At 41.1% G+C, this 15825-nt stretch overlaps 1 protein-coding gene across 1 annotated transcript; it reads right to left on the bottom strand.

Annotated features, from left to right (window-relative positions):
* Positions 1 to 1241: 1241 nt before the first annotated feature.
* LOC306943122 (uncharacterized protein) lies at positions 1242 to 10940 on the bottom strand (the record flags this gene model as incomplete). The annotated part of the gene is made up of 9 exons (XM_079529324.1): positions 1242 to 3636; positions 3866 to 3954; positions 4438 to 4557; positions 5291 to 5398; positions 5777 to 5875; positions 8893 to 9018; positions 9653 to 9739; positions 10433 to 10549; positions 10913 to 10940. The coding sequence occupies 9 exons, from the start codon at positions 10938 to 10940 to the stop codon at positions 3553 to 3555; spliced, it is 858 nt and encodes a 285-aa protein (XP_079385450.1). The 3' UTR covers positions 1242 to 3552.
* Positions 10941 to 15825: the final 4885 nt, after the last annotated feature.

The raw sequence follows: 15825 nt of genomic DNA, 5'->3' as shown, positions 1-15825 counted from the left end.
CTGGCTGAACAGGAGGTAGGGAGGGGGATTTGAGTACTGGGGGATGTTTTGACAGTCACCAAGCCAGGAAAACGTCAATGCATACCACTCATCGTAGACCTGCTAGTGATTTTGCTAAACCTTTACCAAGTCCACCCCCACAACTTCCCCCCTTCAATCTGACAATCAGAAACCCCACGCAAGCAGACAGGCACGAGGAGAGGCGAGGGCTGCCTCTGATGATCTGAGAGAGGGTGGAAACATGGAGAAGTGTGGGTCATCTGCAGGCCGGAATCTCCTCCTGTGAGGCCCAATCAGGATCAATAACACTGGGGCCTTCAACATTGCACACACCACAGGGAACATCAACGATACTTCGGCAGATTGATGGTGTGGACAGCACAGACTGTGTGTGTGTGTGTGTGTGTGTGTGTGTGTGTGTGTGTGTGTGTGTGTGTGTGTGTGTGTGTGTGTGTGTGTGTGTGTGTGTGTGTGTGTGCGCATGCATGCATGCGTGCGTGCGTGCGTGCGTGCGTGCGTGCGTGCGTGCACGGGGTGTAAGCATCTGTTCATTTGCCATGGTATTCAAAATTCTATAAATCTAATTGAAGATTTGGAGTAGGAATAGCCATTAGGCCTACTATATATATAAATCAATGTATGTGCATGCTTACATAATGTCATTTTAAAGATGTAGAGAATCTAAATAAGACATGTGCATAGGCCTATATTTGATTGCAGTTGGTACAAACACAATCTTGACCGTAATCATCATTGATCAACATTCTAACAAATGTCAAAATTACTTTGAGAATTCTGAAAATGTTCTTAGGCTTTGCCTTTGAAAGTTGCGTTTTAAAATGACTTGTCACTCACAGATTGTTTGCAATTAGGGCTAAAGTTCCATGCAATATCCACTCAGACCCGAGGAGTAAGTGGCATTCCTTTGCCATTACATTGTAATTGATCTTTGGAGGCTCAGTGCATGGCTACAGGGCTGGTTTGATTCAACCTCTCGGTGACCCCATATGATCTGAGTTTACTAACTGTGGCGAAAAGTGAACCCAGGACTTTATCGAGCTGTAGAATTATCTTCAGTTGAAATGGGGTATAGGTTTAAAGAAAACACACGCTAATAATTTGCACCACACACAACAGAAATGCTGGGAGAAAGGAGCATTTAATTTATTTTCTGTCAGACAATCCCTGTCACATGTCAAAAATCACCAATCTGTAAGCACTGTGGCGTATTGTGAGCTTGCAGATTTGTGATTTTTGGACCGTCGTACGACAAAACCAGGGTAATGCAGCTGAAAAGGTAATCTAGCTTCTTTCTGAAAATAGTCTCTGTCGGGTGGAACCCTCACATGTCCAAAACTGTTACTTTTTAGGATTAAAAATAAAAAATACCAAAAGTAGCATGCAGATATACAAGCTCAAAACACTTAGTTTGCGCTGTGTTTCGAGCTTGTGGATGTGCTATTTTTGTGTGCCGCTGTAGTTAGTGTAGTATGAAGAGCATTAATTTACAGAAAACACAAAAAGTTTGTATATGGAGATAGGAGGTTTCTGTCCGACAGCAACAATATGCAACAGTTGTCCAAACATTTGCATTACATGCTAGTTTTATTCATGTCGATGAGATGGAGAAAATCTGAAGTTGTAGATTGAGATTTTTGTATGGATTTAAAAACGCTCCAGAAATGTAATTTTCTTGGTCAAAGGTGGGTCAGAGATGACGGTATAGGCCTACTGGTCTAATTTGATCTATCCGCTCTGTGCTGGTCCCTCGGGCACTTCAATCTGTTTCCTCTTCTTCTCTCCTAATCACATTTTCGTGTCATCCTCCTGCTTTGAAGGTCCGGGGTCACCACGTGTGGGGCAGCAAAACTGAGCAAACTACACCTATATATATATTCACATATTCTCTGTTTGTTGACCGCCAGCCTGTTCTTAAAATGGACATTTTGTACTGTTGCAAAGATATATTGTATTTAATGTCCCAATCTTTTGTAAAAGTTTTAGCTTGAAAGAAAACTCCATTCCCTCAGATTTTTTCTCTCTGTGTGTTCTGAATCTGAACCCTTTTCAGCTGCAAAGATACATTACAATTCGTTATTGAGAGATCTTCACCCGCGGGCGACTTCCACAACTTCTGGTTTGCTTATAGTTTTATCATTAAATGTATTAAAACAAACTGCATTGCAAATGGTGCTGGTTATACCAATGCTGGTGTAACTAAGTGATTACCCTAAAAATATATTGTGAGTGTTATACAGATAAACAACTAAAACAGTATATATCATGGCACAGTACTTAAATTCCTGGTTTAAATGTGCTGTGTGAAACCATGGCAGATTGGGAGAAAATGTTCTCTCCCTGGTGGGTGGGATTATTACAAGCCCAACAAACAGTTACATCACTGTTGGTCTGCAAATCAGCAGACCGAATTCATTATTTTAGTCCTGACGTCACTCGCTCATCCACTGGGTCACGGAAGTATTTTCTCTATGGAGAATAACATTGGTCATCTTAGAATCGAAAAAGTCACTGAGCAGTACGGGTGGGAGGGTTGAGGGTTTTCTTTCTCTTTTTTGTCCAATTTATAATCTGTTCTCAATAAAAACCTATTTGACAAAAAAAAAAGAATCGTCTCATAATAGAATTGTGGTCCAAAAATAAACAAACTGTCCCGGAGATATTGCCGGGGAGGTGGCTCTGTATCGTTTACGATAGTCAGTTACTCATATTTGATACAGTCTGTTTCTGGTGAAAATGTTAAATTAATTCGGCAAAGGTAACATTAGCGTTTTCTCGCCGTCAGTTGATTCTTCATATCCATATGAGTGGGTCATTTGTTTATTTTTGGAACATAGTTCTTATGCTACGATATTAAAGACGTCTATGGGAATTCAGAATGGGGGGGAAAACGTGACCCAGTCACACCGAACTTGCCTATGCGGTGGATTCTGCCAATTCATCTTAATGGGAATGTTGCAGTTTGTCGCCAAAAAAAATGAAAAAAATGAAAAAATAAAATAACGTTCCCATTGAAAAGAATTGGCAGCATCCTTCACACAGACATAATAAGTTCGGTGTGACTGCCCCCTAACACGCCGCGCGAAACCCACCAGGCATGCAAGCATAAGCGCACAAACCTGCCGGCGTGTGCAGGCACTTTTTTTGGTGCAATGCAGAACTTATTCTAATGAATAAAATGTAATTTAACCAATCTATAGGCCTATGTAAATACAATAGAATAACTAGCACATATGCAGTAAAGTTTTAAGTTGGCTGTGTTCTCCCTACTCTCCCACTGATAAAGTTTAGACCGTGGTGTCGGTTAGGACACCTACTGGTTACCATAGTGCTTGCAGCCCATAAACACAATATCTCCCCTAGGCAGAGAGCGGTACAAATGTGGTCTCCTATGTGAGGAGAGCAGGGTTCGAATCCCGGTAAGACATGATTGCAGCTTCAAGGATTCAATCCCTCTGGTGTCTTTGATTCTTCAGTATTCAAATGAACAATATGTTGCATGCTTAAGGGCCCTGCATGCACGCATCGGCTGTCTCATACGACTGTGATGCTTCTGATGTTCAGGATGCAAGCGTCACAGTCCTCTTGTTGCAGTCTGGCTTGGATCTGGGATATAAACTGAAAACAGAAAGACGCCCCTTTGAATAAGCTAAACGAAACTGTACAATAAAAACATGCTGCCTCCATGAAAATATATGGAGATTGATTATTAGCCATCCATTTGTTTGTTGCATCTTGCCAAATATATCAATAGTCTCCACCAAAATAACTGCTGTTTGCTTTGACTAACACATTTAATTGTGTCTATAATAAGAACCCCATAATCTGTGATTGAAATTGTACTTACTTTATGCAAGGCCTCTGAAATCTCCTCTGCACTTGGCTCTTCATGGGAAGTGAGAGAAACTCTTAAATGGAACATAGCACTTTGGGTTCCTAAAACACCACAAATAAAGGATTGTTATTCAACTTTTACCTTACAAAACAGCTGTGTCAATGAAGCAGATTGATTAAAGTTTGGGGTCATTCTCTGCCTCCATACCTGACCCTCCTGACCCTCAAGGTTCCTTTTGCTAACTCAGAGCTAGGTAAAGCAGCTTTTTCTGTCAGTGCTCCATCTGATTGGAACGAACTCCAAAAATCCCTAAAAATCTGATCACTGCCTTCCCTAGGTCAATTCAGGGAAATGATTTCTAGCACTTTTACTCAACAATGTAACTGTTTTAATTGATTCTTATCTATCTATTATTGTTATTGTAGCTTTGGACACTTTCTGTTTTACAATTCATATATTTGATATTGCTGTATTTAGTGTATGTTGTTGATTTGATTTGTGTTTTGTATTTCGGCTACATTGAAACATTGGCTGCCCCTCAATTGTACTCCGAGTTTAAATAAAGGTTATGATGATGATGATACCTTCAGCGGAACTCGCGCTGGTCTCAGAGTCTGATATAATCTCAGAAGCACTGGGTAGGTTGTCATCTTCTGGTGAGGGTGGAATGGTATCTTGTACGGTAGTCGATTCTGCTGTCGCAGCTGTAAGAATGCAATGAAACATTGAGTTGTCTGATGTTTTTTATTTTATGTATATTTTTTTACTTTGAACTTTGAATTTGTTCAAGACTCTAAAGTGGAATTTCAAAGGCTTTCCTGTTTGGGTTGTCATTGCAGAGTCATAATGTCACATACTGTGGAGTCGGACAGACACTGGTGCCATTGTGTCTGCACTACAGCCATGTGATGAGAATAATTAACTACCAGTATGAGTTTAAAGAATGGCATTCGGTAGTCGGTACTTTAAAATATAAACTGACATGGAAAGTTATAGACACAACTTATTCAACTAGTTGTAACTATAGTACCAGGGTGGATTAGCACACTACTACTAGTCTGCTTTAGTTTCAAGGTTAGGTTGAGTGACATCTTGATTCTCAATGACATGATAATTAATGTTTCTGGGTGATAAATGAGCCTAGTAAGTCTTACCATGGTTGTGATGAGTGATGACAGGACGGAAACATTCAGAATAAATTACTGTTGCATGTGAATGAGTGAGGTTAAGGTGATAGTGAGTGATAATGTTTGTAAGTATCAAGTTATGATGTTTAAGCATTCTTTTTTAGCATTCAGAAATACAAATCTCACACAGAATGCTTGGCACCAGTAGTTGTGCGCACCACTTAGGACAGTTTATTCTTATATTGGCAATTGTGCCATTTACTGAAACGAAACAGAAATATATAATATTTTAGTAATTGTGATTACTCACCTGTAGCTGTGGAGAGTGTGGATTGTGATGTTGTGCTTCCATCTACTGGTGAAGATGAAATACCGCTGTTTATTGTGGCGAGTTCAGCTGGTTGTGCTGTGTTGGGTGCTGTGGTGTGCATTGAAGACAGGAAAGAGATGATTGCACAACAGAGCATTCGATATAAATGGTATCATATAGGCCTAGTTATGACTGTCAGTGTTGGTGTAACTTTTACAAACTGTGTAACATTATCACAGTTACTAACTAGGCTATGTAAAGTACACATTACTTTCAGAAAGTCTGTTAATTATATTAAATGAATGCCCACTATTTACTTGCTACCCTGCAACAATAGAATATCTTGCTGCTTCTGAGGTGTTTATGTGTCAAACTAGCATTTTAATATTATTTAATAACATTATTGTGTCATTCATAGGCTATAAAGGAGCCAAACTAGGGTTCATGTGGTTAAAGCAGATTGAAGTACATTCTCTGCCTCCGTACCTTCAGTGGAATTCACGCTGATCTCAGAATCTGATAATGGCTCAGAAGCACTGGGTAGTCCTGACGTCTCTTGTGCTGCAGTGGATTCTGTTGTCAGTGCTGTAGGCAATGAAACATTGGATTGGGTTGTCTGATATTTGTATTTTATTTATTTTACTTTGAATTTGTTCAAGACTCTTAAGTGGAATTCCAAAGGCTTTCCTGCATGTTTGGGTTATTATTGCAGTCATACTGTCACATACTGTAGTGTGGTAAAGACACTGGTGCCATTGTGACTAGAGTAATTAACTACCAGTATGAGTATAAAGAACAGCAAGTACTAAGTACTTTACAATATAAACTGACATGGAAATAAATATATTCTTCTATATGATGTTGTGTCTCCTGCTGTGTGATAAGAATTAGTATAGGGTGGGCATTGGGCAATATGGCAGACTACTGCTAGTCTGCTATAGTTTTGATAGCATATCTGTAAACTCGATGAAATCCTATCTTGAGGGAAGAGAACAAGTTGTTGATGTGAATGATGTCAATGGAACTCATCCCTCCCAGTGAACGTGAGGTTCCCCAAGGACGCATACTTAATAATAAATTGTATAGCTTTCATGACATGAAATGCAGCTCAAAGTGCTTTACAGAGCAATAAAGAAAAAAAGAAATTAAAAGGCTTAAAACGAAATTAAAATAATCGTAGTAAAAGGCAACACAGTGAGGACATGAATAACAACAAGGATTTTAAAAGCAAGAGTGAAGAAGTAGGTGCTTTAAAGCTGTGCTTTAAAAATGTCTACCGAAGCTGCCTGTCGTCAGTCATTTTTGTGAGTGCCTTACCCCTTATCCTTAACTTATTTGCCTTCTTTTACTATTCAAAAAACTGTTTTGAATAGTTCAAATAGCCAATCTACAAGCTTACAACGTGTGGATGTAGATCAGAGTTAATTTTTTTTCATTTTATTGTTAAATAGTAAAAAAGGCTAAGAAGGGCTGATGGTATAGTGGGACTTTGTTCCACGCCGTCAGCCCGTAGAAGCAGAAAACTGCTTCACCATGTTTTGTAGTTGTCATTTTTAGGAACATCGAGCAGGCGAGCCCCCTGAGGGAGGCGGATTGGAACATATCTAGGCAGGCAGTCATATAGGACTGGGTGTACCCTCAGTCCCAGCCTTACTCATCTGTGAAGATAGCTTATATTTCGGTATGATACACCTTCCAATTCAGTAGCTTAATGTCAGTTATCGCCAGTTATATGTGACCATAACATTAACGACCTATATAAGGCAACATTTTCAAATTTTCATTATGCTTTAAGTAGAATGTGACGTGTCAAACTTAGGGAGTTTTCATGATTCTGAATCCATTCCAAGCATTAGTTTTGCATGAAAAACATTCCTTGGGCTAAATTCTGCCATAGCCACTTGCCCAAATGTGATGACCAAGTCACATTTGTGATGACGGCTATGGCTGTTTTGACAGTGAAGTGACAATAAATAATTGTATTAATACCTACAAAAAAACGAAAGAAAAGGTTGAGAACCAGCGCATTAAAGGATGTTTAACACTGGCTTGATGGCTTCTTTCTAAGTGTAGTAAATGCAAATTTCCCATATTTTGATGATGATTGATGTATTATTGTGTACATTTTTATGTTATGTTGATGAATACGGTAATTGAATACGGACCCAAATTGTTTTTAGTTTCTCCACTGCGCCCCCTACAGATCTGGTCAAGTGGAGTAGAGAAAAGCAACAAGGGTCTGTACCCATTTTCATATTCAATTCAATTCATCCGAGTACTAAGAAGGGGAGCACATACACCGAGCACAGAGGCTTGCCTTTAGTTTGACAGGTGTGATTAATTAGCCCACTCCACTATGAAGTGTGTGCCCCATGAGTATGAAGTGCTCAGTATGGTATGTCGTACTCGTATGTGCTCCCCAAAGTAAGTATTAATTTGTTCAGTTCAGCAATCATTTCGGGCACGGTGGGACAATGCTGTCCATGTGTAGCTCGTGGAAAAGTGGAGATAGACCTACAGTGAAGTAAAGGAGATATAGGTAAGGTAAGGTAAGGTAAATTTTATTTATAAAGCGCCTTTCAAAACAAATGTCACAAGGTGCTGTACAATAAATAAAATGAAATAAAACAAGAGCAATACATAGATCATCAAAAAACCCTACATTCAAGCCGCAAGCGGAGCCTGCGGCACAACCATGGGCCAGGTTAGCCGCAATTTGCAACTCTATATTTTTTTACATTGGGATGAATATAGAGTTGCAATACAGAAGTTGCAATATAGAAGGCCGTGCGTGACGGGGCGTGCGCTGCGTCGGCCTCTTCTTAGTTCTTTGGGTGTCTTAGGTCTTACCTGCGCAGGTAAGATTCTATTAAACAAGCTCTCCCCCTCACGTCTTGTTTTACGGCTTGTCGCAGAATTACAAAATGGCGGCTCGGAATATCACTTGTGGAATATTTTGGACAGAAAGTAGCTCATAACATGTCTACGGGGGATTTTTATGGAAAACAAGCTTGGCAGATTGAAAGAACATAATTCAAGCTTGGACTACAGCTGCAATGTTGGTGAGTTTAACGTCGTTTAAGACCAACAGATCGCAAACGCAGTATGATGAGTGGGGAGTCAATGGAGGGTATTGCAACTCTATATTCAATCCCATTGTAAAAATATAGAGTTGCAAATTGCGGCTAGGGCCAGGTGGAGCCTGCAGAACCATTGCGGCTCGAGAATCTACCACTCCTGAATGAAGTGCCTGGTGCTGGGAGTCTGGTTCAACGCACAGGTGCTGGACCTGGTGAGAGCAGGAGTGGACCTGGTGAGACGTAGGAGGGGCCCGGACAGGAGTCTCTATGGAGTAACCTCGCCCCACCAGGCTTTCCACCTCGGAGGAAAAGTCAACCCACAGAGCCTAGTCCTTTATGGTCCTTCCACACGCCAGATTGATGCGATCCTCCCGCATACCCAGTCCCGGCAGAGTACTAAACACACGTTTTCTGCCAGAACTTTCAAATGGATGAAACTAGACAAGGATAATATCTGACTCCAAGTCGCGGGAATTCATTATTGGGTGAGTAGAGCACATTACTGAAGCTTTGATTGCTCACCTGAGGCTGCAGCTGTGGTCTGTGAGGTTGTGTTGCCATCTGCTGGTGAAAATGAAGTACTGCTCTTTGTTGTGAGTTCAGCTGGTTGTGTTGTGTTGGGTACTGGTGTGGATTGTGTGGAAGGTGCTGTTGAAGACATGAAAGAGATTTAAACACTTTCAATGAATGTATCTAGACCGATGCTTGATGGGCGAAAAACAATACTGCGGTCTGAGAAATGTGTTAAAATATGTATTTTGTATTCTGAAAATATATGAATAGGCCTATATATATATATATATATATATATATATATATATATATATATATATATATATATATATATATATACATACACACACTGTGTGTGAGAGCGCAGGCCAGAGTGACCTTGTTTTCTAGAAGCTAGACAGGAACTATGGCTGCACTACTGAATGCACATATCCTACACAGAGCTGCCTGTACTTCACAGACACCAGGATACTGACCAGCATTCTGTGACCAGGATACTGACATACTGATAATGACACCAAGATACTGACCTGGATACTTATAGGCTACTGACACAGGGCCTGACACCCTTGTGACAGGGCTGAGAGTTGTGAGAGAGCCTGACATCTCTGTCACAGGGATATCACGGTCAGTATCATGGCCAGTATAACGGTCAGTATCATGGTCAGTATAACGTTCAGTATCACTGTCAGTATCATGGTCTTTCTTTTCTAATACGGAGTAACAGCAAATTAAACCTTGAATTTTAAGTGGCCTTGTGATTGCTAACCTGAGGCTGCAGATGTGGATTGTGAGTCTGTGCTGCCATCTGTTGCTGCGGGTTCAGCTGGTTGTACTGTGTCAGCTGGGGAAGGTGCTGTTGAAGTCAGTCAGGAAAGACATGTTTGCACAAACGAGCAAAAAATCACACCCGTGTGAACTGAGTGGTGTAAGGTCTTATATAGACTGATCAGCTGTGGTCTGACGTAATGTCTGACGTAATGAAATCACACCCGTGTGAACTGGGTGACCATAGCAACCATGCTCATTTTTTGGTACGAACAGACAGACGAACAGACAGACAGACACGTAAACTAACAAAGCCAGTTGTAGGAGTGGTTTACACCACTCAAAAATATAGAGTTGCAAATTGCGGCAAGGGCCAGGTTGAGCCTGCAGAACCATTGCGGCTCGAGAATCTACCACTCCTGAATGAAGTGCCTGGTGCTGGGAGTCTGGTGCAACGCACAGGTGCTGGACCTGGTGAGAGCAGGAGTGGACCTGGTGAGACGTAGGAGGGGCGGACAGGAGTCTCTATGGAGTAACCTCGCCCCACCAGGCTTTCCACCTCGGAGCAAAAGTCAACCCACAGAGCTTAGTCCTTTATGGTCCTTCCACACGCCAGATTGATGTGATCGGCCGCATACCCAGTCCCGGCAGAGTACTAAACACACGTTTTCTGCCAGAACTTTCAAATGGATGAAACTAGACGAGGATAATATCTGACTCCAAGTCGCGGGAATTCATTATTGGGTGAGTAGAGCACATTACAGAAGCTTTGATTGCTCACCTGAGGCTGCAGCTGTGGTCTGTGAGGTTGTGTTGCCATCTGCTGGTGAAAATGAAGTACTGCTCTTTGTTGTGAGTTCAGCTGGTTGTGTTGTGTTGGGTACTGGTGTGGAAGGTGCTGTTGAAGACATGAAAGAGATTTAAACACTTTCAATGAATGTATCTAGACCGATGCTTGACGGTCATGATGGGTGAAAAACAATACTGCGGTCTGAGAAATGTGTTAAAATATGTATTTTGTATTCTGAAAATATATGAATAGGCCTATATATATATATATATATATATATATATATATATTTAATTGTCTATAAGAAAATCAGAGTGTTTTTCATGGTGTTTCAGCCAAAATGTTTACCACTGTGTGTGAGAGCGCAGGCCAGAGTGACCTTGTTTTCTAGAAGCTAGACTATGGCTGCACTACTGAATGCACATATCCTACACAGAGCTGCCTGTACTTCACAGACACCAGGATACTGACCAGCATTCTGTGACCAGGATACTGACATACTGATAATGACACCAGGATACTGACCTGGATACTTGTACAAGTAAGACGCGTAAACGCGGGAAGCGAACAAAGTGTTGTGGCAGCCTGACACACACACACACACACACACACACACACACACACACACACACACACACACACACACACACACACACAGAGAGACCTCTGTATCGTTCCAATTTCAGTTTGTATTGGTTTGCTCCCAATCTTTTGCCCTCTGGTGGCGGGCGGGTGGTGTTACAGCGTGACACACAGACACACACACAAACAGACAGACAGTTTTGGCCAGCTTCTATAGTTAGTGCTCACTTCGTTCGCAATCACTTCGTTCGCAATCACTTCGTTCGCAACTAACGACATAGGCTACTGATACTGACACAGGGCCTGACACCCCTGTGACAGGGCTGAGAGTTGTGACCGAGCCTGACATCTCTGTCACAGGGATATCACGGTCAGTATCATGACAGTATCACGGTCAGTATCATGACGGTATCATGGGCAGTATCATGGTAACAGAAAATGAAACCTTGAATTTTAAGTGGCCTTGTGATTGCTAACCTGAGGCTGCAGATGTGGATTGTGAGGCTGTGCTGACATCTGTTGCTGCGGGTTCAGCTAGTTGTACTGTGTCAGCTGGGGAAGGTGCTGTTGATGTTGAAGTCAGTCAGGAAAGACATGTTTGCACACATGCACAAACGAGCACACGATAACACTTTCAATGCATCAATGTATAATAATGTGTATTGGTTGGGGTAGCACATTACATATTAAAGTAACAGATTACTTTAGCCTATCTAATATGATTATATGAGTACCTGTTTGAATAAGTACGCTTTGTTTGTATTGCTTTTCTAATGAATCATATCAAATTAAAAACAGCAGTTTTCCCATTTAAACTATACCCTCTTAAGGGCCTTGCAAACGGGGAGCGAGGAACGCACACGTGTTGCCTGGATCAACAACAGGTCTGCTCAAGAGGGGTGTGACAACGCAAGCGTTGTCACACTGAGACTTCTCCGAGCAAAAACGCAGGTCTCATTGAAAATGAACTATATGTGTGTTTTATCGCTCCCTGTTTTCAAGGCCCTTTATATTGTACATTTAATAACAAGCCTATGGCCCTTTCTACTTCTTATGTGGATGAATTGTGAAACTAATGCGTAACGTAACTCATTACTTGGCACAGAAAGTAAACGCATTACTTTTAAACGAAAGTAATATGTAATAAAGTCGCCAACACTAACTCGTGTACTATATATATATATATATATATACAAATGTAGTTTCTAGTTTATAAAAGTGAATTCTTCAGACCTGTGCACGTGGACTCGTAGTCATCACAACAGTCGCTATATCTCAAGCAGGACGAATCACAAAAACAATTTTCTCTTCTACAGATGTTTGAACCACCAGTACAGCACAGCAAAGGAGGGCCTGCACAACCTGAAACACACACACACACACACACACACACACACACACACACACACACACACACACACACACACACACACACACACACACACACACACACACACACACACACACTTTGTGTCATATACAATGCCATTTACTAATTGCTTTTTACCGGACAAAATATAAAATAATTGTCAAAGGTATTTGAAAATATGTACACCCTGAAAATACAATTTCAAAATGTTTTAAATGCTGTATTTTAGATACATTTTGTCCTCTCTAAAAGTATATATATTTTCTTCCCATTATGGTTGTCAAAATAGTTAATCAGAGCTCCTCTCCAAGGAGAGTCACTATGGGTCAATAGTGACCTTTTCGAGTTGCTCAATTAACTGAGGTTACTAAAGTAACCCAACGTTTTATATATAAAGCCCTGTCATACTTTCTTGTGAACCGGAATCTACAACCTTACAATAAAGCTTGTAGATCTGGTATTTAAAAAAATCAGGCCTTACCCTGTGGAGGCATTGGAGGAGGAGGAGGAGGTGTGGTAATGCTAAAGCCTCCCATAGGAGGAAATTGGGAGGAATTTGGCGGCTGCCTGGCCAAGCTGTTGATGTCCAGGGAGATGTTGAAGGGGAAAGGTCGTTGTGAGGTGGGAGCAGTGTTTGAAAGTTCTGAGGTGGACGAAGTGGAGGCAGATGTTGTTGTGTTCCTCAGATGGGAGGTGGAGGTATTTGGGAAGGTTGCGTTTGGAGAGGTATTCGAACCGTCTGAATGTGAAGTAGGAGTTGATGCGTCTTGTGAGGTCTCTGACTGTGTGTCTGTGGCCGAGCTGGAGGAGGTCGGAGGAACCGAGGCAGACGAGGTGGTCTGGCTGACGGTGTCTGCCAAACCGGAGTTAGTTGTTGCGTTGGCTGGAGGACCGGATGAAAGCGAGGAAATGACATGAGCTTATTTTGAACTGTGGACTGTGTGGTTCCCACAGGACTTCAGATGTAGGCTACCCAACCACACAAATGAAAACATGATAGTTTACGTGAATCGCACATGCCATAGATACCGTACTAACCCCAAGTACAGACATACAGTACAAATACAGTACAGTACAAATTGGGGTGCAACCCTCATCCTCCCACTGACACACATATAACCAAGGTTTTACTCTACTATTTACATAATCAAAATATTTAGCATGGGCCTGGGCTGTGGCTTAGCTGGTAGTCCAGTCTGGCAGTGTGCCACGGGTTCGACTCCCGATCCTGACGGCCTTTAGTGCATGTCACCCTCCCCATCTCTCTCCCAATTTCTTGTCAGCCTACCGTCTATCCCTCTATAAAAAAATATAAAATAAAGATGAAAGCCACAAAACAAACAATAACAAAAGATTCAGCATGTACGAACCACAACAACGCACATATAGCCGACCCACAGCAAACACAGGCATGCAAGCACTGTCACCAGATATTGATTGTAAGTGATGGTTAATGCAGGAAGTCTCTAAAAATTAAACATGTAATTTATTAAAAATGATGAATTAGGCTTTCGGGCAGGGATATGGGTGGGCTTCATATATTTTCATTCTAACTATCTGTTCCTGATTTAGAAATACCTTGTCGTTTCCATGAATTTAAATTTTTAAGTTTGTCTTATGACTGTAATTCTGGATTGTACCGTATAAGGCGGCGGTGTTAGTTTGATTGAATATCAAGTGAGTTTCCACCATGCTGTCAGAGTTGTTGCACAACATGTCAAGGTTTTGTTTATTTGTGAAATGGAAGATCTCATATTGATAGTTCAAGGCATTTATAGGCCAATTTCACTGCACAATGGAGAAGAGACAGTGTCAATTATAATGGATGCCTTGTATAAATGCCAGGGAAAAACTACAGCTACATGCTTAATCTATACTCTGTCATTTTGTACCGTTGCTCTCCAAAAATAGCCAATCTACAAGCTCACAACACATCACATTGGCAAGTGTTGTGAGCTTGTAGAGCGGCTATGTTCGGCAAGCGACACCATTGTACGACGGACTATAAAGCATGCGTAACCTTTTATTTCAGCGGTAGACAGAAGCCTGTCAGACGGGTAGAACAAAAACAATTAGCCTGACACTTGAATGGTCATGATTCAGGTTCGCTGAATGCCAACATCATCTTTTCGTGAAGGATGTTGGATTTACACAAAAATGCATATCTAAAACTCTAAATTCAAATGATTGAATCTGCTTTTCACCCTATAGAATATGAAAATCGCAAAACCACTCTGAACTGAGGTAGAACCTAATTCCATGGTTAATTATATATTATATTATATTAGTACACACACACACACACACACACAGTTAAACAGATTATATGATAACCAAATTGTCATATTAATAATAAGAACTAAACAATATACTTCTCACCGTTATAAGACAGCAAAATCATTATGAGAAAGTGGTGCACTGTAAACCCATCCATGTTTCACTCCCGACACCTGAACACAGGCTTTAAAGCCCTTATATGTGACCCACACACACACACACACACACACACACACACACACACACACACACACACACACACACACACACACACACACACACACACACACACACACACACACACACGGAATGACTATGAATGAATACTATTGTCTTCCGGGGATGAATATGTACTTTGTGTAACATTACGCTCCTGAATTGCTGTTCTACCTGTTTTCTATCCCTCGAAGACATCAGTGGCTAGACAAGCCACCGATGTCTCAGCAGAGGAGACAGAAAACACAATGACAACTCACATATAGCTATCTTTGAAAGTCCCCATGGACTCAATTAGCTTGCCAGCTGCAGTAAAGTGATATATTTATATAAATCATCCATTATGCTTCTGAACTCGGAGGAAAGATCAAACCCTCCCGGTCATGTTCGTCACTTCAGCCATGCCAATTATAACCCAATTTTAGCCACAATCGAAAATTAAATTAATAGATGGTCAAGTCTTTCAATATCTTTGATTGGCAGAATTAATATACTCAAAATGAATGTACTTCCCAAGCTATTGTATTTATTTCAAAACGTACCCTTGTTACCTCCACCAAACTTTTTTTCTAGAACTAGGAAATTGTTTACCAACTTTATTTGGAATAATAGACGTCCTAGACTTAGATTGTCCTTGCTTTATCTAGGGTCCTAATTTGCTGTGGTGTTTTTGGGCAGCTCAATTGAGAACACTAATGTTCTACTTTACAACGTATGCGGCGCCGGCATGGAGAGATGTGGAATCGAGCTCTTTGAAGTTACCATTCCCCCTTTATATTTACTCAGATACTTATAAAAAACCTAAAAAGAATTACAAGCAATTTTTGGGAGAACTTCCACGTCTCTCTCGCTTCAGCCCAATTTGGGGTAATAATCAATTTGTGCCAGGTAGAGCTGATGGGGGGGTTTAAATTATGGGCTGATAGGGGAATAGGTCAAT

This window comes from Electrona antarctica (genome assembly GCF_951216825.1).
Source record: "Electrona antarctica genome assembly, chromosome: 19".
NCBI classification, from domain to species: domain Eukaryota; kingdom Metazoa; phylum Chordata; class Actinopteri; order Myctophiformes; family Myctophidae; genus Electrona; species Electrona antarctica.
This window is presented reverse-complemented; position numbering and strand designations above follow the sequence as displayed.